Raw genomic sequence first — 25,525 nt, 5'->3', positions numbered from 1 at the left:
TACTTTGGGAACAAGTTGTCTTGCTTTGATTTGGTTTAATTATTTTTTCTTTTATCTACTGTTTGACAAAAATACAACTGGGTAAGTAATAAACAGTTCAATCCTCTGTGCATAGCAGGCAGGGGGAGTCTGAATGCTGAGTTTAATTCTGTCTGTCTTTACACTGCATTGAGGTCATCTTTTCTTGAAGTTCTTAGCAGCACAGGGATGATGACCCCAAATCTGTCAACAATTGCCCAGCTGTTATAATAACCGACAAATATAGATTTTATTTTCTTCATGTTGTGTTTGTGTATGTCTTCATGAGTAATTAAAAAAATGTGTTGTCCATTGGAAGGGAAGAACTGAGTTGCCCAGTGGGGCTTTCCTTTTTGACGTGCTGAGAATACAGTAAAGCTAATCGCTAAGGTCCAAGAACTTAGAAAAGAAGAAGGCAAAAGGACGAAGGCAAAAGACAAAAGGCAAGAGGGAAAAGGAAGATGACAAAAGGCAAGGGCAAAGGGAAGGAGAAAGAAAAAAAAAGAAAAAGGAAAAGAAGGAGGAAAAAGAAAAGGAAGAAGAAAAAAGCAAGGAGACAAGGAAGGCATGACTGTAGTAAAGCTGGGATTGATGTGCAGAGAGAAGTATGACCAAAGCCTGTGACATATAAATGACAGCATACCTATCTGGGTCTGGCTACATAACCTCTGGCTATGTAGATGAGCATTTTTCACTGTCAATGTCTGACTTAGATGCTGTAGGTACAAGATTATAGAGCAAGCTTAGAAACAAGGACCTACATCACACAATGACACCCTTCACTGTGTCATTTATGTCAACAGTGTCTTGCATCAGGGGGTGAATGAGACTTGAATATGGTCTATTGACAGTCCACCATGAGGAAGATGATGGGCAGAATTCCTTGGGTTTTTCGGTGGTTTAAATATGAAGAGATGAATTATACTTTTAAAGCGCTGCTCATTACTGGAAGCTGTAGAGAACTAGGAGAATCAGACTTCTCCCACAAGCCTGCAGGGATGTAGCACATCCCCCAGTTCCTGGGGCTGGTGAATAGGAGGAAAAGGGCATAGCTTTTCCCTGATAACAGGCTCTCCCCATGGAAGGACTGTATTCTGCAAAGACGCAAAGATCTGGAAAATAAGAATGTGTTCTCTCCTCCACGTCTTTTTTGCGCGCTGGAGCATCTGGATAGAATCTGCACATTGCCTTTGTAGCCATCAGCGTGCTCATCTGTAGATTTTAATGGGTATTGTTGCAATAGTTATTAAAAGAAAAAGTGTTTTGAATAACTTACGGTGTGAAAAGTCCCATCATTGATCATTAATGGCACCCAAATAAAAGGAGTTTCTTTATTTGTGATATGGGGACTGTTGAGGCAAACTGCAAGGCAAGAGCATGGAAGCTGATTTGCCAAGGTGCAGGAGCTACTCTTCCAAGCAGCTTTGCTACAGAGGACGTTGCTGTGTGAGGTTGTGGTTACTTATCTGCCTTCAGCTTTGCCACCTATTCCAGCCTGCCCATATCTTGCTGCCTCCATCTCCAGTCAGAGGTCAATGCCCTTGCCTTTGATGCAACTGCACATGCAATTGCTTCTTAACCTAATTTTGTTTTAACAGTATGGTTTTCTTGAACTGCAATCTTTTTTGACAGAGATCTGGCATGGATCAACATATATAGTGATGTACCTCTACGTTTATGCAGACTGGGGGCTTAAAAAGATTAGGAGAAAATTTGTTTCATAATGCACATTTCACTAAAGATGTTCTGATTTTTCTTGTTTTACAACAGCTCTGGAGCATGACTGGATGCACAGATGAGGCTGACGGGTATTTTGAGACATACAGACAGCTCTTCCCGTGGTAATTCTCATGCCGATGCAACTTGCTGGCATGTGTTAAGGTTGAGTTTTTCCCAGGTTAAACCAGCAGGGAGCTTGTGTTCAGCTTTCCTGCTGTAATCAAGGAGGCTTAACAAATCTGTTCGATTCTCATTTCCTCATGGACTAGAAACATAGGATACAATCTGAAAGTATGATATTTATATTTAGGTATGTTGTGTGTACCATGTACTTAGATGATTTTCCCTTCCTCCAAAATAATGTGAGTCTCAAAATTAGTAGACATTTTCCAGGAAATATGAAAAATCTTTTTTTAATATTTTTTGTGTAGAGAGAATATTACTTACCCTTAAGGTAAGAGATTGTATTTTGGAGTTAATGCAGTTGCACAGGTCATGTTTGACTGTATTTAAAAAAAAACAAACACCACCAAAAAAAAAAAAGAACCCACAAGAAAACGCTCATGTTGTGTCATTCAGTCCAAAGCCCTTTTATGGAAATAGGGAAGTGCATCATACGGTACCAGTAAAATAGAAGGAACAGTTTCTGCAGAAAAAAAGCTGATCATACTAGAACTACACAAAATGCAGATTCAATTTGTCTACTGAAGTCAATGAATTTAGAGCGAGCACCAGCTAGCAAGCTTAACTGATGTGCATGCTTAAACCACATCTGAATTACAAGATGCTAAGTCAATTTTTGTCTTGCATTGTTTCAAAAAAATCTGAAGAACTTTAAGCAGTTAATGAAGAGAGAATGTTTGGTCTATATAACTTTATAAATAATGAATAATTTTAAAAATGCCATTCTGCTATAGATATGTAATTTCTTTTTTTACTAATAAAAAGCTAAAATTGTCCAGTTTGGGACTTCTTTCATTATTTATTTTAATAACTGCTCCCCTGCAATATTGACTAATAAGGGGTTAGAAGTTAATTGTGCAGATGAGCTTTTGTTGTATAGTCATAGAGAATATCAGAAAATTTTACAATACTCAAAAAAACCAAAACAAAAACCAGTTGTAGATAGAGATCCCTGGTGCCTTAACAAATGTCAGGGGCTTTTCAAAAGCTAGTGTCCTCAAATGGAACACATGCATCTCTAAGTCTTCTGCCTCAGAAAGAACTATGCTCCATGTCCTCAACAGAAACTAGAGAAATAGCATGGTATTTTTTCTACCTATACTTCATATATAAATAAAATTGAGCCCACTACTGAAGCAGTAATAATTATTGCTATGGATGAAAACCTTTTTTCAAGTATGTTTTAATACTCATTTTTAACCTTAAAGTGGAATTTTATTCCAGTAGATCACCAGGTAAACTTTAAATAAGTTTAGAAAGGTAAGTTATTAAAATAATTTCTATGATTTCTTTAGCAACTCAGTAGCAGTTTGTGGTTGTTAAGGCAAAATTCATCCTTGTGCAGAAGATCAGAGAAAGGCTTATGCATTACATTAGAGGAGTCTCTAATCTGCCACTGTCAAGGTTCTGAGACTGATGTAAGTAATGCATAATGCTCAGAACAGTTCTCCTCAAATAGATGAGTTCCACTGCAGGGCTGAATTCTTTCCACTAAATACTAATTTGCTTACTTGTAGACATCCACGGGGCTTAAGAATAACATCTATATTGAGGTTTTGATATGCTGGTACTAGATCTGCCATGCTTTTAGAAAGATGCATTTTCACACCCTGTCCCCGAAAAGTAGAAATGTTTGTTCAAAAGTGAGAGTATTTAAAAAATGACTTTGTGCCTCCAGCTGAAAGGAGCATTTCAGGAAAGAACTGGAGCAAAACTTATTCCAGGCTCTAATGGGACTAACAACATTTTCACAAGCATTATTGTCAGTACCTTTCAGGTAAATAAGGGATCGAATTAACTCCGTTCAGGGATGCACTGTGTACACATCAGTACGTGTCAGCTGGTCTGAACTCATAAACAGTTTACGCTTTCACAGATTGGTTAAGATTCCTCATTTCCAGTATTCAGATTTTTGTGTTACATCTTGGCTTCTTCAGCTGAGAGGCAGTTAAACAAGAGTCCAAACACTGTCTTTTGCTGAGGCTTCCTAGACAAGCAGTTGGGGTGCAACCCTTCTCTCTGTCTACTTTTTTGTTACGCATAGCAAAGATCTCATCCAGTTGCCTACTACATAGGACTAGTTTCAAGCTCAGATACAGCCTTTCCCAAACTACTTGGTCATTTCATCCTCCAGGAGCCCATGATAGATGTAAGTGACCTGAGTCACAGAAGGTAGATCATGCTCAGGGCCAACATAACAAAAGAGCTTTAAGCAAATCTAGAGGGGCAGGTAGAAATGGAGTGGGAACAGACTTTCTGAGAGTTCAGCCAATGAGCAGTATTTTGTTGAGCTGCTGTAACTCCACTGCATTTGAGCAGGTGCCCATAGCTCCTGTAAACAGGCTAGTAAATCATAGCTTCATCTTACCCCCAGCACTTGGCATCCTAGAAGACTCCTGATGACTACTGGATTTGTTGCGGTTCTGATTTTTCCTTTTATTGTTGGCTGCTCGGACAGAACGGAAAAGCACTTCACTTGCCTTGAAGAACGCAACCATGAATGGTTGTTTTGACTGAGGCCCATGTCTTCCAATCAGGCCAGCAGATTTAACATTGATACTTCGACCTATAAAGTAATGGAAATTGTAAGTTAAAAGGTGAACTTCTGCCCCTCCTGAAGCCATGGTGGGAGTTCAGCTGCTGACTGAAGCATGGCAAGGATTTTGCCCATAATCCTGAATTTACGTGATTAAGAATCCTAACCGCATTTTGTTGAATGGAACTTAAAAGACAAAAAATTCAACAATTTACAAAAGTTTCAACAGCTTTACAGATAGTTTGTTACTGCATAAAATTGCAGTCTCTGTGCGCTCTATATCTTATTCATTACACAGATATTTTAATTCAGTCTCATGTACACATCTATAGAACTGAAAAATAAATGAGCCCCACTGAAGTCTGTAAGCTATAGAAGGGATAATGTAATGCGGTCATCTAATTTTTGCATCACTTGAGTGTGAGATGTGGAACCGTATATTCCCAAAGCAAATCGGTAGCAAATAGAAGTGTAGACAATAAATATACTTCTGCTTTAAAAGTAAATATTGTGCAGTGTTACTCAAACTGATGTTCATTCACTAGTAAAGGTAGGAAGGCATTCAGTCATTCAAGAGAACAGAGTTTGAAATACGTACATTACTGACTCTGGTTCTGTTCCCAGGGGATGTGCGTATTTCTTTAAAATATTTGTTCAGTCAGGACTGTGCGGTAACCTCACTATATTATAGGATCTAAACCTCACTAAAAGAAAAGAAAGCAAAACAAGTCACTGAAACTGCATCAGTGACATTTTAGCAAATAAACCCTTGCTCTTAACAGAATTTATTTTGGCAGCATAAACACTTTTGTGCGTACGTGTATTATACAGAGCCCTTCAACCGTCAGAAAATGAGACAGTGTCATGTGAAGCTGTGCAGCTGTGCTGGGTGGGGGACACAGAGGTCCTTTAAACGGGAAGGTACGGGCACAGGCACCGCGTGCGCTGCGCGGCATCGGGGCGCCCGGGGATTCTTCCAAACCGACTGGAAAAGTTTGCTACGCGGGCGACGAAGGAGCATCTGCCTCACAAACGTTTAATACCATTAACTCAGTCATCCTGAAAAAGAACTTGCAAATAAGCATAGGAGTAAACCTTATAGAAATAAGCATATAGGTTTCCTTTTCAAACACAAACTTACAGTGGCTGTACGCCAGAGTCTATATTTCTTAGAAAAACTCTATCACTGGCATAAATGAAAGAGGCAGTTTGATTTGTGGTTAAAGTAGTTTCCATTCTACTTCCACTGTAACAAATGTATTAATTCAGCTCAGACTTCCTCCTTCTGGCAGCCCTTTTGCAGTAAAAAGAGAAATTAGAAGTTCCAGCCAAATACCATACCTTGAACTGACCCACTTCAATACATAAACACTTTTACAACATGTTTATTCAGGTGTAGCACTTTAAATTGGTTTAAGATGTTTCCAGTGACAGAGAGCCCAGCAAAGGCAGGAGAAGAACTGAGAAAGTTAGCAGTTATGGAGCAGAGTAATTGGCAACATATTCTGAACAATTTTGATAATTACTTTTTTGACTGCAAGGGAAAAATATATTTGTTGAAGCTTCTGATTTCATTTTAAATGGCTTTTTAGTCTTGTGTTTCTTTAATTCTTCATGTGTTTGAGTTACTATTAAATAATTCAGTAACATTAATTTCTCAATGTTCCAATCTTCTGTTGCAAGTCAGATATGAAAAACTGTACAGACTATTCTCTATTCATTGCAACACGGACAAACTAGCCTCTTACCACAAAGTTCCAAGTTTCCCCTCATTTCTAGAGGGAATATTTTTACTATTTTTCTTTATTTTTTGTTCCAGTGACTTTCAGAATTTTAATTTTATCTGTAAAAGATTAATACCTTACTGGTGGACATTTTAAGAATACTATTAGATTTATAAACTGAGGGCTGTAAAGATGTGTGGAGGTTTTCTGAATTTAAATCTAGGTTCTCTGAATTTACAATGGTGGATATTGTGTGCGAAGCAAAATATCCTTCAAACCAATGTGAACTCCCTTTAAAATAACTTTTAATATTATTAAGTTTCCTCTGGGTTTCCTTTAGACTTCAGCAATGAGATGGCTATTAAGATTCCACAAGTTAAGGCTTACTTGGTTATTCAATGTATAGAGATATACTATAAAAAATTAATCCTGTAACCCACAGCCTTTTTACACACAGAAACAGCTTATATGACTTTATTCCTTTATTTGCTTGATCTTTTAATTACCATTTGTTCAATTCATGAATGGTATATGCACTGGATCTGCTTCTAGTGCAGTCAACAGGAAAACTTTTATTGACTTCTGTGGGTTCACCATTGAACTTTTCTCTCTTGGTTTATCATATACCCTAGCTTAACTGCGACTTTCAGAAGACGAAGCAATCAAAATATACACTGCCCTTGAGACGTTATATTTCTTCCGAGGAGGATCTCTGAACTGTTTGGTTTGGAAATTCAAACCACATATGTTGTCTCCATTTTAGGTTGCTTCTGTGCAAAAGAAAGTTTGCATTTACAGAACTTCTATTATCCTTTATTAAAAAAAAAAAAAAGTATGCATGTTGGAGATTTCCTTCAGTCTAAGAACACAAAGCTTTGCCCCTTCCTGAACAGGAGGTATTTCAAAGCATCCTGCCTCTGAAATGCATCAAGCTTTCTGCCACAGCAGTAGCTCCATCTGTGTGCCATGGTCTTGTTAGGTAGTCCTCACCTTTGTCCATAGAGTGGATTTCAGGATACAGTAAGAAAAATCTTACCCTAACCTGAATTGGCCTTTGTAGCAAGAAGCATTCATGGGTTTCATTTTTACTAAGCAGTTTTAGTCTATCGTTTCTTGTAAGCATTTAGAAAACGTTTGGCTTCGATGGCAACTGAAAATCCAGGTCTCCGCAGCACGCAGTTGTTCCATACTGTGGTATTAGAGCAGTATTTTCTAAAATCAGCTGAATGTCTCAGGCTGACCTGCTTAATTACACCTTCCCTTGGAGCTTCACCCACATGAAACTGGTAAAACCACAACAGCAAGGTGTTTCTCTCTGTTTCTCTTGAGCATCTCTGAACAAGAATTGAACGTGGTCAAACATTCTGAAAAATGGGTTTGGTTTTATGCTTCCATCGTATCTTTAATTCTGAGGATTTCAAAGACTTTTCTTCAGACTTTAGAAGAAAAGAAGAAGAAGCTGCAAGAAACCAGCAGTCAGCTAGTGCCTGCTCCACTGAAACTAGCCACTGCAATTGCCCCTACACCTAGAAAAAACAAAAAAGCATAACAGATGGACTTACTCTGTGCAGTGACAGTCCAGAGCCTTTGTATTCCTCACATTCTGGCATGCACTTCTCAATCCTGCTACGATAATTTACTATCTCTTCTCCATATTGACAGGTATATTTGGAGACTAAGACTTATTTAAAGCATTATGTTCCAAATCTGCTGAACTCCTTAGTCCTTATTCATATGATTTTGAGTCTTTGGCAAGATGTATTTGTTTGACTTGGCATTTAAGCTTATTTTTGGCTTTTATTCTGTTTGATAGTAAAGTGCCCTTAGCAGTTGGCATAAAAGCTTATATGGAAGTGCCGGTTTGACTGACTGAACTGAATGAATATTATTTGCCTTTTCACATTCTGTCCCCTTATAATAAAGGAATCGCTGCTGCAAAAATAACTGTGAAGTTCAGCTTATAAAAAGGTCCTACCTCGACAATCCTGATGATTTTGTTCTTTTTTTTTTTTTTACCCACAAAATAGGAATAGCACTCAGGATGATAACTGCAGAGCTATTTACTGTGTCACTGTGTCTGCTTTTCTGCTGTCACATGCAGTCATATCATAGAATTCTTTTCATGAACTGATCAAGTTCCATCTTAAAAGTTCATTTCCCCCCAGCTGCTCCAAATGAAAATGCAAGAGCCCTTTAAGCTTTCAATAACAATTTGTCTCACAGTCCTGACCTGGAGACATTGCCTCGTTTTTCATGACATTCAGAAAGCTGACTTTTTCTGAGATGGCCAGCATGGATGCCAATGACAGTGGTAAGATTTGTGACTTGGCTGTCTCTCTTCAGGCAGTATATATTTTATGTAAGGCACTGAGCAGACACTAATTTTGCAAGAGCTTTCAGCCATTATGCATCTTGGCCAGATTTACACTGGCAACACAGGACAATGAGTGATTCCAAGATCCATTATTTTGTCCTGAGTCATCAAACTGCAGCAAACCACTCGTTATGAAAAACAAGCACTTATTTACTTTCAAAAGTGTTCGACAAGCCACAAAATACATTTTACAGATTAACCACTACTGCTAGGTCACAGTAGTTATTTTGGTAATAATTTTATATATTTGTAGATAGAAATTAAAACTTTAGTGATGCTGAGAATTCATTTCTGGTTTGCTGAAAAAAAAAAAATTCCGAAACCACACCTATGGTTCCCTCCTCATGGGGAGTGATATCTGAAACGAGGATTGGGAAAGGCCTTTTGGAGAAAGACCCTGAGTATACAAGGTCCAATAACATCTAATATTTGAGCAAAAACTGTCCTGAGGCTCTGAGTCTGAAAGCTCGCAAAGTAGTTTTCAGAATTAGATAGAAACTTGTGTGGTTTCTCATGCCTGAACAGTGCTCTTGAGAGCAATGGGACTTCACAGAAACAAAAGAATTGAGATAGAGTTTGGCTACCAAAGCTTAAATGAAGTCTTATTAAAAAAAGGAGAAGAGAAAACCTAACGACATAAATATGATGAGCCACATATAAGGCATCCTCAACACTCCAAAGTATTTTACACTGTCTCTATGGTATCATCTACATAAACTGTTATGCAAACTTTTCCTTTGGTGGGCACATTTATCTATATCAACATAAAATATGCTTTTGAAACAAGCTGCATGTGTTTTATTAACTCTTCTGCTCCTTGGAGGCCTTAAGGAATTCTGAAAAATGGGTGGTCTTGGATGGTGTGCTCTGCATTTCCTACGCTTCATAGGTTTATTCAAAACTAAAGATTCAGCTTTTGTTTTTAAAATCTTACATTTTATTGGTTTTATTCAGTTCAGTTGAAGGAATTTTGTGTATCTTTTTGTGTTGATTTTGGTATTCATAAAGCTCTTGAAGAAAGTACTTGGGAACATGTTAGGAACCATAGTATGCTGTATAATGTGGCAGTACCGTGTATGCTTACACAAAAAAATCAGATGTAATCATACACAAATACGCTTGCTAAGTACTTGATTTATCCTTTCAATTTAATGTACTTAAACCGTGAATGGTTTGTGGGAGTCCTAGGGCTTTTCTGCACAGTTAAAAATGTGTTCAGGAAGACAATAAAACAAGGAGAGATTAGATTAATTGATCATCCACCAAAGAATAAAATGGATAAAAGCCTTCTGAATGAAATAAAACACAAATGCCATTATCCCTAAAATACTGGTGCTGAGAAGCAGATGTATCCTTCTTCTGTCTGGGGAGCAGGGTGGAGGGGGAGTTGCACAGCTGTACAGCCAGGACCAGTATGCACCAGTATGCAGTGGTGGCAGGAGAAGCGGCAGGAGCCCATCTCACCTCCCTGACCCTCCTGCTTAAAGGAAGTGTGCCCTTACTAACAAAGGGCGTGTTCACATAGCTTGCTACAAGCAGACACAAGAAAATGCTGACTGTATTTCTGACCCAGCTGGAAACAGGGGTTACACCTATCTGAGTAAATTAAAGAGTGCCCAGGAGCGCTCCCAGGTGCTGGAGCTGGATCATCTGCTCTGCTCAGGGTGGGAAGGTGCTCCTGGTGCACTTAGGTCCTGTGCCAGCTCCACTCGAGAGTCCCCAGCACCCCAAGGCAGTGCTGCAGGGACCTCTCCCGGGGGCAGCTGCCACGGGGTCACCGTGTTTTGGAGACTGAGAGAGTCATCCCTCCTGCTCGTTTCACACCGCAGTATTCCTGAGCATGTTTAATTTACTAGTGTAACTTTGGCCAAAGTCAGCTCTGAACCAGAACTCATGTAGCTGTACTTAGGCAGTGCTTGAGCCCAAGCTAATAAAACCTGCTGAGGGGCAGGATATATTAGCTTGGGTTCAGTGCTGTGCTAACATGGCTATATGGCTTCCAGATGGCTCAGAATTTAGGCAGAGCTATTGCCTGCCAAAGTCCATATATATATATCAATATAAATACATATATCCTAAATTCCCCCACTGTAAGGACACTAATGAAGGTGAACTCACTCCTGATACTTTGCCTTGTAAATACCAGATCTGCCAAGAGACTTAAATGTAGCAACCCAGCAGCATCCTCCAGAGTACCTGATGGCTACTGTGGTCATGTAAGTTAGGTGCCAGAGTTGACTGGGGGCAACCTCGGGACGAGATTGATAACATTTAGTGTTGTAAAGGTGAGGCCAAAGCCAATGTAAAGTATGCAGCCAACTACCTGAAGAAGCCAGGGTGCTGCCACCAGTTGCTATGGGTTGAAAGCAAGCCAGCCACCCTCTGCGACATAGAGAATGTGGCCGTGCTGCCTCTCTGAAGGCTTCATAGGAGAAAGGGACCTTGGAAGGCCCAGGCTTAAAGGAGGAGAGGCTAAAAAAGAGAGAATGTGTCTCTTAATGTCTCCCCCACCATCGCTGGAGAAGGACCTCACCAATGCTTCCTAGAGCATGTAGGATTAGGAGCCAAACACCCTTCCACAGGACACATGTCGGAGTGTACCCAAATATGTGCTGGAGAGAGAATTGGCCTTCTCCAGGCTTCACTTGGATCAAGGATCCTATTTCTTTCAAGTTTCCCTTTGCTCTGAGGAAAAAAATACTTGAAGCAGGAGTCAGTCGGGTAGCTGAGGATTCCTGCTGCCTGCCCACCTCAAACAGCAGGAAAGCCCAAAGAAACCTTCCATAGGACTATGTGGTAACAGAAATCACCTTGATCAGCTTGGGCTTTTCAAAGTTACCACGAGTTTCTTCCCCTCTGACGCGCAGGCAGATGGAAAATGACTGAGAGCTGCAGTAATCTAAGAAAAGGCACAGAACTACATGGCTGTGGGGGCTACCCGGGATTTTGTATTGAGAGCTGTGTATTTGGAACCTGTTTTATTCTGTGGATCATCAATAGTCATTGTTACACATTATGTCCCTCTCCCATTTTCTGTAGACTATGCTAGGTTCTCTTCAGCAGTGATATAAACAGCAAAAGGAATACTCTTGCAGCTATTTATACTTCTCCAGTAAAAATGATGTTCAAACCGTTGCTAACTTCCAATTATAAAAACGTTAAATGTTAATACAAAGGTGCTGATTCACTGGAACATGTTTTAAGTCTTAGGAGACATATGGTATCGCATGGAGCTTTTCGAATTGTTTCTGCATCTGCATTGATTTTATGCTGTAATTCATCTAACACCCACACTTCCATCAGTGTGAAAATGATCACCTCTCGTTTTAAACACCACGGAGAGTTTTGGTGTCAAAAGGAGGGAATTGGCCAAAAGGGGATGCTGCAGAATGTTGAGGAGACATTAAAAAAGAGAATCAAAAAAACTGATCCTTAATTTACCACAGCCCCAGGGAAACAGTGCATTATATGTTGACAGCTTCCATATGTGTCATGCAAACCTTTATTCTTACTGTTCAAAATAAAACGTCCCATTAAGAGAAAAAGTCTACATTTCATGCTAAAATGAGACGTATGATACCAAATACTGTCTTAAAGAAAAAAGAAAACACATTCCAATGTCATGTGGCTTTTTGTACTTTTTCAGCATTTTCAAAGGGGGAAAAATATGAATTACAACAACCAGACATTCATCCAAAGTTGTTTTTATCACACTGTTATATTAAATAGTTACAAATTTTTTTATTCCTCATGTAGACATTATTATTATTTATGCACCTTCTTCAGGGATCACAAAGAAATATATCTACACAAGTAATTGCCTAAAAAGTCACTGAAAGATAACTGTAAGAAAGATTACTGTTAATGGTAATGATAACAATATAGTAGCACCCCGGAGTCTCAGTAATTATTGGCACCTCATTTTAAAGGTGCTGTATGAATAAATCTAAAAATTAGTATGTATTTACAGACTTGATTATCCAGGGCCCCAGTGCAGCACCTGAATACCTCAAACAAGGATCCTGTGCCTTAACAGAATCCCATTTAGTTTACTGGTCTGTTGCAATAGGTCTTATCATAAATGTCTCTCCAGTTATGGGGGCAGAACTCCTCTACCTCCCATAAAATCAGTGGACAGCTGGAGGCATGAAGAAACGTGCTTCAGGCCTGCATGGCCTAAAGTTCACTTGAGCCAAGGGAAGGTTTTTCTGTTGATTTGAACCAGTCTCTGAGCTTTCTTAGAAAACTGGTTGGAGGGAAGGTGGGTGGGGTTCTCTGGGTTACAAACTGAGTCCACTACATACTGAGTCATGTATAAAAATTCATGTTCCATCTGTACACAAATGTGTCATTCAACTGCTGGTGTTTCTAATAGCTTCCAGAAGTAACAGCAACCCAATAAAAATAATCAAAGCCTTAAGAGAAAAATTATAAGAGCACGAAAGGATGATTTTTCTTATGCTAAGCTGAAGTGGTATAGTACAGGTCTTCCCTATAGTTTTGAAAACTTTAGTCCCTAGAAGGGCACTCTTCTTGCAAGAATAAACTGAAAAGAGAACAGAAAGTGAGGGAAGAGGGGAATTCCTTCCTCACTCAAGCAGCTGTGTTGAGAAATTCAAATAAGTGAGGTGCAGAAGGTAAAGCTGCTTGTGGCTTTGGAATTTAAAACAAAATTATCTATCACCTTTCTGCTCTTGGGAGTAGGACAGGGCAAATATTTACATAAACTATTCTTTTACAATTTCTTCAGTGTATTAACGTAAAGGTTTCCTTTTACCCATACAAACTTCCCTGCTGTTTACTGAACGGATATAATTTTGAGGCTAGAACCAACAAATTGCTGGTTCCAGGGTTTCTTAATGAATGCCTTTCATGGATATTTAATTTTCAAGAATTTCTGTATTTGAATCTCCTGGAAAAAAAGTCAAGGATGGAGTTTATTCTGGAGCAGGAAAGCTGGCCAGAAGCCAGTCCACCTAATTTGGACGCCTGACGGAGGTGTCACCTCTCCACAATTTTAAGGGCTTAAAAATGGCCTCACAAAACCAGGCTGCCTAACAGAGCCGCTCCCCATACAGCCCGAGCTCAGGTGTGGTGCCTTTGAAGGCTGGTTGAACGCAGCAACAACTTTGCATTGCTGCCTCCCTTTTCCACTGACTGTACTCCGACTGTATAAGCAATATTAGGTGAAATGGTCATCTGCTCTGGTTCAAGCCTGCCAACTCCTTTTTTAAGCATCACGCCTAAAGGATAGCTTTTGCATAACTCTCCAGCAGCCGGAGCACTTGCTGAAAAAGTATGAGAGGCTTTGTTCACAGCCCAGCTGAGCCTGAGGGAGAATTCAGATCAAAAACAATGAGAAAATGTAGCCAGAACAAAGAAAGACGAAAAAAATATTAATCCTTACACCAGGGTTTCTTCTGCTACTCATTAACATTATGTCAGCTAAGATTTAGATTAACCGGCATCATAGATCCCTTGACCTCTGACATAAAAAGCTTTTTGACAAGAAAGAGCTAAATCTGAAAGTTTGCTTGTAAAGTAGTATGGATTAAGTGAACCATCACAGAAAAAACAGTATATAAGTCTCTTTTTATTAGTTTCTAAAGAAGTTTAAGTAAAGAACATTTCTTCTAAAAATATTATTTTGCATTGAGATGCATTTTCACTTTTTAACGAAAAGCATAACTGTGAATAATGTAGTAGCCCAGTAAATTTGTACTAAAAACCCCACAGCTCTGACTTCAGTTTTGATAGTGTTCTTCCTAATTTTCAGCTAATTAAAGTTTTTAAGATTTCAAATTTTTAACCCATTTCAAGATAAAAAATTTTTGAAATTAATTTTTTTTCAAATTATAGAAAACCAATTCCCACATTACCCTATTGTTAACCTTTCTCCAACATCAGTACCAGTGACTATGAGATACCTCCTGAACTGTCCTGAGGGTTTTTTATACCTTTCTCCATGCTTCAGCCCAGAAAGTTCTTTAAAAACATTCTAAAACAAAAATTCCACAAATCTGCTTCAGTTTCCTGAATGTAATCATCAGTGGAAGAACATTGAAATGGAACTTCATTTTGTATGTAGGAGCTTTTATCCCAGGCTTCATTTAATTTAACTTGATTCAGTTAGCTTTATAATTGCCATATTCTACAGAATTGAGAATAGAAAGTTTGCAGACTATAGCTATGGCAGGATAAGAATTGTGTTCTTTGCTTATAAACTCTCAGTGAATTGTCACCCAGTCAAGTTAAAAAACACTCATCCAGAAAAGATTCCTAGCAAGAGGTGACAAGAGCATATACGGTGTTATGATTTACAGTTATGATCTTACCGTCCCCGGTTTCAGCGCAGAGTTGCAAGCCCAGATTGTTCTGTGGATTGATCACCCAGTGATTGCTGGTCACAGTAATGTCAAACACAAACCAGCCCACATCAGAAGCCTGAGCCTTTCTTGTGTCTAACAGGAACAAGTCTGCATCCCTAAGTTAAAGAAAATAGAGAGTTAAGGCGTTCAAATATTATTATTTTTTGTCCTTAATTTCCTTGCTGACAATAACTTCCTGGAGTCCAAATGAATAATCCTTTGACATATCCTCATCATGACACAGTACAGCATGTGCTGTAGCTAACGTAATTGTTAAGTATAATACAGGTATTTCCCCTGAGAGGCCTTTCTGCAATGAGTCTCAGCATGTAAAAACTAAAGCTCTGGAAAATCTGAAAAATCCAGCTTCCTGATATAAATACACAAAATATATAATTGAGGCTGTGTATAAAGGATTCATCTTTCAGCACTAGAATGTCTCAGGAAGATTAACTTTAATAAACCATTCAGTTTAAAAGACAAAAATTGTCAAAATCACATACCAATTTCAACTAAAATTCAAAGGCATAGCGTTGCTAAAAAAATCTGTTATTGATAACATATGACAGCAGCTATATCATATGACAAAACGTGAATAGATGACGGTTCAGACAGTTTCATATTAGCACAGATGTTTAGAAAATAAGTCTCTATATCAAAGTAGAAATTATATATATATTCAATAATGTAATTATTACATTTTAACCCTCAGTTCCCTGGTATATTCTCAAATTTGTTCCCATGAAATCTCCCAGTAATTCAGAAGGGCTGCTCAGGGCAGTTAGTATAATCATGTTACTAAATATTTAGCATGGATCGTTTATTTGTTCTGTTTTCACATATCTCCTGACACAATTGGTTCCAGAACCACATCTGTATTACAAATAATTTACTACAATGACCACACTAAACACAAGGTATTTAGCTCTCACCAGTTTTGTTTTACATGCTTCTACAAAGCAGCATGCATTATTAAAAGCTGTTTTCACCATTTAGCCTTTTAAACCTAAATCTATAGTTACAGAAACCTATTTCATTTCTGCCATAAATAGTAATCAATAATATACAAGCAAAAATATTTTATTCTAAATTTTGACTGTCCAAGTCAACTAAAGACAGACTTGGCTTACACAGACCTTGGAATCGTATTTTTACCTTACAGACAGCATGAATATACGCTTAAAGAGGTAAGAGGGGCAGAAATAATAGGCTTTGTGTATAAAAAGTGGATTTAAAATTACAGTGGTCCTGTCACTGTATTCTTATGTTGTTTAACTGCAATGACATCATAGGAAGTTACTGTCTTATCTAGACTAAACACTGTAAATGCACCTAGAAGGTCTGATACTGAAAAAAACATTTCATATAGCTCTTGAAACTGTGGTTGTTCAATGCTCAGGAAAATAAGACCAAATGAACTATGACAAGCGTATGTTTACTTACATATGAGAAATATCTGCAGAATCAGGTTAAAGAGCTCAGAAATTATAAAGGAGCCTTTTTTAAAAAAAAAGAAAATTGAAAGGGCTTTCTTTCAAGTCGCCTTTTTTTCTTCTGTTAAAGGATAATCTTTTGCTGGGCTTATATCACTTCCATTCTAGTAGAACTGTACTAATGACCACACAAGGAGAAAACATACGTTCTCCCTCTGGAGCTAACATGAAAACAGTCTTATAATTCAAAAGAGCCTGACCTGCTATACTGGCACTGAACAAATTAACAACGTACCACAAGCTCATAAATAGTACTCTCTGGAGTCTTAAATGCCAACTTTTTTCTCTAATAAGCAGTTTTATCGGAACTTTAAAGCTGAAAGGTTTAATTCTGAATGTGACAGTCTTTAAGATGTTTATTTATAAATGTTTTTTGTAACATTCAGTAGATTTAATAGGAAACTATAAAATTGTTCAGAATATAAAATATTACAATATCACAGTGGTATAATTTCACATTTGTCTTGTTTCCTCCTAGAATACATAATTGTTTTCCTGTATAGATTCTTTCAGGTCCAAACTTTGCTGGGACTGATACAAAATGTTCTCAAAAGTCAGGATGCACAATGTCTCATATGCCAAATCAGAATAGGGCACTACTAATGGTACAGTCCAGAAATCCATATAAAGGATAAATTTCCCCTGTGGATCTCTCCTCAGTGTGACTTTATTACTTTGTACTGCAGCAGAAACTCACACCAAAGTGTCTTTGGTATTGATATGTCAACCTTCTTGTCTACCTTCCTACAAGCATAGTGATCTGGCTAAGGTAATAGACTGAAAGAGGCAGGTTGTCCTTACACACTAACTCAGCAAATGAACAAAAAATTAGTTGTGGGTACCTAGAGAAAACCAGAACTGATGCTCCAGAACACATAGTAGAATTGAGAAAATGTCTCTGGACCAGTGCTAATGATTTAGCCCTCATAACAGTAATTTACTACAGAAATTCAAAGTATTTGTCAGGAAAAAACCCAACTTCTTTCACAATTGATACAAACATAGGGTGAAAACCTGACCCCTGAGAAGGCAATGAGAGCTCTGGGATCAGGATTCCCCCATTAGCTGGTGTCATTCACTCAAACTTCTCATCACATTTTGTGACATTTTTAATTTTAAAATTCTCCTTTATTCTGTGAAAAGAAAAGAACGATCACACTTAAAATGAAAAACAGCTGCAAATTTTGGCTCTAATTTTAAAAAATATTTCTATTTAAAAAATAGCCCACAACACATAATAAAAAAGTAAGGCATTATGTCGTAAATAGCCTGAAATGCAACAGTGAACACATTCAGGCAGAATACAGCTGATTGGCTTTACCTTTGTGGAGGCTGTTTAAGTTTAGTGATCTCAGTCTGGTCCCAAACGGCCAGTTGTCTACAGCAGAAATGCTACCACAGTCAAGAATTTCAGCAAAGAGGCTGTGGGCAGAACGTCTAAGAAGCTCCACATCTCCTGGGTCACTTAAGGAAGTAAAGGTGGAATAAACCGTCTATATGTTCCTTGAAACCCAGAAAAGTTTTCGACCAGATCAAATCATGATTACTATGTAATAGGCCATGCCCATAATGCTGCTTCACCTCTTGCCTCATTCCAGAAAGCTGCTTTAGTATCTTAATGCCATTTGAGGATTCCCTAATGCAGGAAGAATCCTTGGGGTTTAGTTAAATTAATGGCTAGCTGCCACCAGATCATGAACAAGGATTTGGCCTGTTGGACTACATTACTTTCGTCATGACAAAAGATCCGGGTAGGAGTACATTGGCAGGGCTGCGTAGGAAAGTTTGCCTTGCCGTGCTTTATACGGTTCCTTAGAACAAATAGAAAACTTCAATCCCAAAGACTGTAATTTCAGCAAACTCCAAGTGAATTCAATACACACACACTTCAGTGGTCATGCTGCCACAGAGACAGAAAAATGTCCGAGACTACAACATAATCCTTAGTCTGCAACTCAAAAACCCTAAACCCTGACCACTCCTTGCCTGAAAGCATAGCAGGACTGCGTTTGGGATTGCAGAGCCCTGTCAGACACCCATGTTTCCTGTTCAAAGCAAAGAAGGGTGGAGGAGCAGGGTCAAACCCTGCAGTTTTGCTGTGGTACAGCACTAGTAAGGAGTGTGGGACATTATAGAATCCTAGAATCATAGAATGGTTTGGGTTGGAAGGGACCTTAAAGATCATCTAGTTCCAAGCCCCCTGCACAGGCAGGGACACCTTCCACTAGACCAGGTTGCTCAAAGCCCCATCCTACCTGGCCTTGAACACTTCCAGGGCGGGGACATCCACAACTTCTCTGGGCAACCTGTTGCAGTGTCTCACCACCCTCACAGTTCTCTCACCCTCACATTCTGCAGTTGCAGCTACTGAAAATTTTGCACCTAAAATCTCATGTACGTATGTAGGACAAACCTGAGGTGACAAAGTCAAGAATAACACTAATGAAGTCTGGGACTCAAAGCAAAAGCTGTGGCTTTATTGAAAAAAAAAAAAAAAAGATAAATTATTCCTGGCAGCTCTTCTGTCTGGAGGTATCAAGAAGCTTGTGGGAAAAGTTCCTTATTTCTAACTTGAACAGTGGAGAGCTTGTGGTCTTCTTCCATCCTGTCCCACTGAAGCATTTGCCTCTATATACTCCATATATGAGTAGAGACTGGCAAAATCAACAATAGGAGGGAAACACAGTCTACATCTGAAGTTTCTGTAGTTATACTGGTGAAATCAAATGGGTGGCATATCATTCCATGCCCCCCTTTCCAGCACCATGCTTCTATTAGAGGACATGGGGCTTTTATGTTTGTAAATGGAAATATAAAATGTTCATAAATTTATGTTTATGTATTGAAAGAAATCAAGAGCATTCTTTAATGGCTTCACAGAGACAGCTGTCATTTTAACAAGTCAGATAATATTAAATTGTGATCTTGCTTCAGAGTAGTAAGCAGTTTTGCTTTCTCTAAAATAGAATAGAAACCACCTACTGGGAAAACATTAAAAAAAAAAAAACAACATCAAAGGGATTAGAAAAACTGACTTTTCCCATTAGTTCTTAAAAAAAAATTGTTGAGTTTTCAGGTGAAGAGCTTTCTTCACCCTAGCCTTGACCTGTGCTCTTTAAAAAGATATGCTTTGTTCTTTCCTGTTTCATTCCTTCCTCCAACAAGTTTCTTTTAGAACCTACGTCAAAAGAATTTTTGCAAGCTGAAGACAGAGGTAAAAAAATATCCCACACTGTTTTGTTCATTCCCAAATTTACTAAGAAAGCAGAAGGTATTCTGGAAGGATGAGTGCTTTCCCGCCTGTTGATTCTGCTCCATTGATATAAAATTACTCCCTGTTTATAGCCATAAATATTTTATAACTTGGTGTTCAGAGATCTCACCTGGAAGGTACAAGCTCAAGCTTCTGTAGGCAGAAAAGAGATTTGAACTCTGGCTAACGGGTGATGGGGCATTTTTTTCCTCCAGAATACTCTGCAAGTTTAGGCTGCCATTTTCTTTGCTTTTGCTAAACATGCTCAGGATAGAAATATTTTATCTGTTCCAAGATGAGGGAGAGTTTTTGTTTATCTCAAAACAAAACTTTTTTTTTTCCACATTTCTGAGAAAAGACATAAACTAATTTAATTTTAAAACCCAAATTTTGGGTGTATGTAGCTTTTTTCAGAAGCGTCTTGGAATTGCTACTAGTTTTCAATGGGAATTTTCAGGTATTTAGCTACTTTACCTGGTGAAATCTGGTCATTTACTCAGGTCTTATAGAGTCTTGGAAATATGTCACACACAGAGCTCTGCAATCTCAGATTCAGAGATTTGCTCATATGTAACGTCATATGTGGCACTTAGGGACATGGTTTAGTGGTGGACTTGGCAGTATTAGGTTTACGGTTGGACTCGATCTTAAAGGTCTTGTCCAACCTAAATGACTCTATGATTCTATGATTTGTTTTAATTTTCAGTTACGGTGAGCAGCGTGTGTTAAGTGTGCATATGTCATCTTAAAGTTAGTGCATGACTTTACCTTTTAATTACATTCTGCAGAATATTAAAACACATGCAAAAAAGCCATGCTCCTTCAAAAGTAAACAAAGTTGAACAATCTATCTGCCTTTAAAGAACTAAGCAAATCTTGGCTTGTAGTACCTCAGTGTCAGTAAATGGTGCATTTCCCAAATCCAGATGCTTAGACTATGCATACGACTCCACCATTTGCTCACTGAGAACACGAACCCTCACCCCCTCTGTGCATGGGCAGATTATTTGGTGAGATTGGACATGTAACTCTCCATAAACCTGGAATAAATTACACTGAAGATAAGTTTTATTCTTGCTCAGTATTTGTTGTTGTTGCCTAGGAATTAATGCTGCACAAGCCACAGTAGTAGCAATGATGCCTTGCCGAGGGTACACTTATGATCAGTTATTGTCTCCCTACTTAAGATAGAAACATGAGACGTTATTCAACATGTGATACGTTCATGCCAACAGGGTACCTGTTTGGATACTCCTTGATGATCTGATATATGCTAATCTGAATGGTTTCATTCTCAAAGCGGCTGTTGCTTCGATCTTTGTATATCCGGAATTCAGCTGCTGTCACTGCCTCTCCGTGCGGGATCTGAGTAAGGTCAAAGCGAAACTCTTTGTAGTGCCTTCGCTGGTGGGAGAAGTCCTTGTCCCTTTCAACTGTGAGAAAAAGAGTTGAATGTAAATTAAAGAGGTGAAACGAATGCTCATTTCCCATGATTAATGGAGCGTTCCCTGTGCTTGGGAGTAAACAAACAGGACAATATGAAACTGTGCAAATAATAAAACCACAAGCCCAGACATACTTCCAGTTAAAGGAAATTCCACCAGCCCAGTGTCTTCAGTTCAAAAGGAAAAAAAACTCGGTAGCTTTTATACAAATTCCAGAAGCTGGAGTGGAAAGAAGTATTAGGTTTGCGTGGCAAGGTTTTGGTAGCAGAGGGGCTACAGGGGTGGCTTCTGTGAGAAGCTGCTAGAAGCTTCCCCTGTGTCCAATAGAGCCCATGCCAGCCGGCTCCAAGACAGACCCACTGCTGGCCAAGGCCGAGCCCATCAGTAATGGTGGTAGCGCCTCTGGGATAACATATTTAAGAAGGGGGAAAAAAAAAACCCTGCACAACAGCAATTGCAGCTGGAGAGAGGAGTGAGAATTTGTGAGAGAAACAACTCTGCAGACACCAAGGTCAGGGAAGAAGGAGGGGGAGGAGGTGCTCCAGGCGCCGCAGCAGAGATTCCCTGCAGCCCGTGGGGAAGACCATGGTGAGGCAGGCTGTCCCCCTGCAGCCCATGGAGGTGAACGGTGTAGCAGATATCCACCTGCAGCCCGTGGAGGACCCCACAACGGAGCAGGTGGATGCCCGAAGGAGGCTGTGACCCCGTGGGAAGCCTGTGCTGGAGCAGGCTCCTGGCAGGACCTGCAGACCCGTGGAGAGAGGAGCCCATGCTGGAGCAGGTTTGCTGGCAGGACTTGTGACCCCATGGGGGACCCACGCTGGAGCAGTCTGTTCCTGAAGGACTGCACCCCGTGGAAGGGACCCACACTGGAGCAGTTTGTGGAGGACTGTCTCCCGTGGGAGGGACCCCACGCTGGAGCGGGTGAAGAGTGTGAGGAGTCCTCCCCCTGAGGAGGAAGGAGCAGCAGAGACAACGTGTGATGAACTGACCCAAACCCCCATTCCCCATTCCCCTGCGCTGCTGGACAGGGAGGAGGTAGATAACTCGGGAGTAAAGTTAAGCCCAAGAAGAAGGGAGGGTTTGGGGGAAGGTGTTTTTAAGATTTGATTTTATTTCTCGTTATCCTACTCTGATTTGACTAGTAATAAATTAAACTAATTTTTTTTTCCCAAGTCGAGTCTGTTTTGCCCATGACAGTAATTGGTGGGAGATCTCTCCCTGTCTTTATCTCACTCATGAGCCTTTCGTTATATTTTCTCTCCCCTGGCCAGCTGAGGAGGGGAGTGATAGAGCGGCTTTGGTGGGCACCTGGCATCCAGCCAGGGTCAACCCACCACAAAAGAATATTAAAAAAAGCTGAAAGGGGCCATGTTGTAAAGTAACTAGAAACATGGACAAACTGAAAGCTGCGAAAGGATTTAGGACTTCAATGTAGTCATAAGCATAGCAGTAGTAATGTCAGAGCCATAGATGACTTTGGAAAACACTAATTGCCACTAATAACCAGGCAGATGAGAGAAATGCTGCTCATTTCCACTTAATGTAATAAATTCTGAAGTGGTACTAAAGTGCACTGCAACAACTATATATTTAAGAAGCAGTTACATCATATGAATGAACGCATTGTACTCTAATGGCATAAGCGTCATCTTGCCAGTGGTCAGAAGAAGGAGCTGTGAATCAGGGCTGAGTGGTTCTGGCACCCTGGCAGCAAAAGGAGCACAATCCTGGCTTGAGAAGTCCCCTCAAACCTGCTGTGGGTGAGCAGATGCAGCTCCCACTGCTTCTGACACTGCCATAATTTAAAATAAAAAAGTTAACCTCATCATTGCTTAATGCAGGATTGCACAGAATTTTAAGGGGGAGTAAACAGAGGATTTTAGTTTATTTGAGTTTACAACTGATTTGGGGCTAATTCCACTGTCTGCTGCAGTTCTGACCCTGAGTTAGGAGCGACTTTTGCAATGGAATACGTGTTTTGATGTGGCAAGGGAACCTACAGGCCACAGTACTGGCTGATGACCATCTTATGGGATTAATACTTCAGATTTTATGGATGTGGAAAGGAAAATGATCCATGGTTTCCAGTGCCACAGAGTACAATGTATCATTGACCTGTGAAGAAGCTGTGCTCTGTGAGAAGAGAGAACTTCTCACTTCTGGAGGAGTTCTACCTGCCTCGTGAGACAGGTGCTTTGTTTTACTGATGGTGGACAAAGCCTAAAACACTCAGAGCGGGGGTTCGGTTTGGATGATCAGCTAAACATTTATGAGTACACCCAGCTCCACTAAATGTTCCCTCCTATAACCCCTGCTCTTTTATTGTGTTTTAGTATTAACAGTCCTCGGATCTGAGGGAGGAACAATGTCAGTTCTGAAAAAGCACATGTTTAGATTACTAAATGTTACATGTATAAATAATAAAATGTGTATGTTATTACGATATACATGTATATTTGTACTTATATGCTCATGTATATGTTTACACCCAAGCAATTTTGTCTACATATACAATGTGTATGTGTTTGTATGTGTGTATAAATATATATTTATATATAAAACTGCATATGTGTATTATTATAATGTATATGTGGTCTTACAAAATAGAAACGCACTAAAAGAAAAAAAATGTTTTGGGCTTGCCATATAAGGGTACAGTTACGGACATATTAAAGTGGGAGCCATTGAAGGAAAAGTATTTACATTATTTTCAGAGCAGTAGTTACTAGTTAAGTCACCTGTGGCCATGTAGCTAGTCCCTTACAGTGTACTTCCCTTTCACCCTTTCAAAAATGTGAACTAGCCTTGTTTTTATTAGCATACATTTTTTTTAAATGTACAAATCTATGTTGCCTTAAGAACCACCAAAAATAAAATATATAGGCTATAAGAACCCTTTATCTTCAGTGAAAATGAACTTTCTCCCGGCTGACAAAAAGAAAATTGTCTGCTAAGTGTGAGGTTTACTTGACTCAAGTGCGTATTTAGCTTACATGGGTTTGCCATCATACACTATGTAGAAAAAGTAAAGCAGAAAAGAGGCAGAAGCATGTAAACTGGCTGCTCTGTACCTGAAGATGAATGGGCTGCTACTGAAGAGAAACAGGATACAGTCTATTTAGCAGCTCCACTGCCCGGTTCTAAGCTGTGAGATATATACCGAGATCTGACTTGAGGTTTGGGGGTTGTTTGCTTTTTTTTTTTAATGTCCATGTAAAGCCTTTCATTTTGGCGAGAACTTGGCAGAGATTAGCATATGCAAATGCACTGAACCGGGGAGGACTTTTTGTAGTGCAAAGAGTCTGCTGCAAGTTTCTAAGGTTATAACTGAGCATTTCGAAGCTGATGTGGAACAGGTATGTCAATAACCTTCAAATGAAAAATATTTTAAAGGCAGACTTAATGTAGCAACCCTTTCTGATATCTCTGGTTAGTATTCAACAAGCATTTACCAGCATGCACCGGTAACTAAGCACTACCCACTGTGAATAAGCATTGGAGAATTAGACACAGAATAAAAGGTTTAAATGCCAGTACTCCTGGCCTGTTTCATTTTTATTTGGGTTTGAGGTTTCCTTTTGTCTCGTTTCTTACAAGTACTTTCTAATTAGTAACATTAGTTTGGAAACAGCAGTTCTCTCCCTATATGTTATAGTTTGGACAGAAATCTCTACAATACCCTGTGATAGCATCGGTGGGGTTCTCTCAGGACCACTCACAACTGCTGAAAGAATACTGATAGCCACTTCCTGATGGGCACAAAATTAATTATCACAGCTCACACAGCTAGTACTTATCTGTGTTTCCATGTGTACCCAAGGAACAGACAGCACTGCCATCTGAAAGGGACACAAGTTCAAAATTTCCTTGGGTCAAGACAGCATTTGCAGGCAGGCCAGGACTTGGGAGCAGGAACAGCTTGCACAAATGAAGGGTTGTAGGAAACAGTCACTGAACACTGCGAAAAAAACCAAGTCCAGGGAGGTCCCACTCTCCACAACGAAGCCAGAATCTCAAACTGCAAATTTCTGTCGGCCAATGTACAAAACATAAAAACAATTTTTATAAATTTAGACAACTTAAGATCTTGCATTATATAGTAGACTGTAAAAAAAGCAGTGATGGTGATGTTGCAACAATGACTAATGGCTAGAATGATAGCCAAGTTGTAAAAGCAAAATGTTATTTAATGATATTGAGTATTTTAATACTGAAAATAATACACAAGTCTTGATCCCTTCTTCATCTAATAAATGCCTTGTCAGGGAAGACCATGAATGCTCGGCAGGGTATCTCTCAGGTCCTTTGTCCTGCTGAAATGGCATGAAGTGCAGGGGGGCACTATGTCTCAAATATTTTTATTTCACATGGCGAGAGCTTTTCAACACTGGCAGCCCGAAAAATACAGG

General features: G+C 39.4%; 1 protein-coding gene across 2 annotated transcripts in view; it reads right to left on the bottom strand.

Annotated features, from left to right (window-relative positions):
- The window catches only part of BMP5 (bone morphogenetic protein 5), a 60,472-nt gene that overhangs the window by 10,530 nt on the left and 24,417 nt on the right, over positions 1–25,525 (bottom strand). For both annotated transcript variants that reach the window (XM_050894457.1, XM_050894458.1), the window contains exons 2-4: positions 20,909–21,101; positions 14,890–15,038; positions 4,289–4,486 (exon numbers count right to left, since the gene is read on the bottom strand). In XM_050894457.1, coding sequence (XP_050750414.1) covers positions 4,289–4,486; positions 14,890–15,038; positions 20,909–21,101 — 540 coding nt within the window. The remainder of the gene's footprint in view (positions 1–4,288; positions 4,487–14,889; positions 15,039–20,908; positions 21,102–25,525) is intronic.

The sequence above is a fragment of the Gymnogyps californianus genome, chromosome 3 (genome assembly GCF_018139145.2).
Source record: "Gymnogyps californianus isolate 813 chromosome 3, ASM1813914v2, whole genome shotgun sequence".
Classification (NCBI taxonomy): domain Eukaryota; kingdom Metazoa; phylum Chordata; class Aves; order Accipitriformes; family Cathartidae; genus Gymnogyps; species Gymnogyps californianus.
This window is presented reverse-complemented; position numbering and strand designations above follow the sequence as displayed.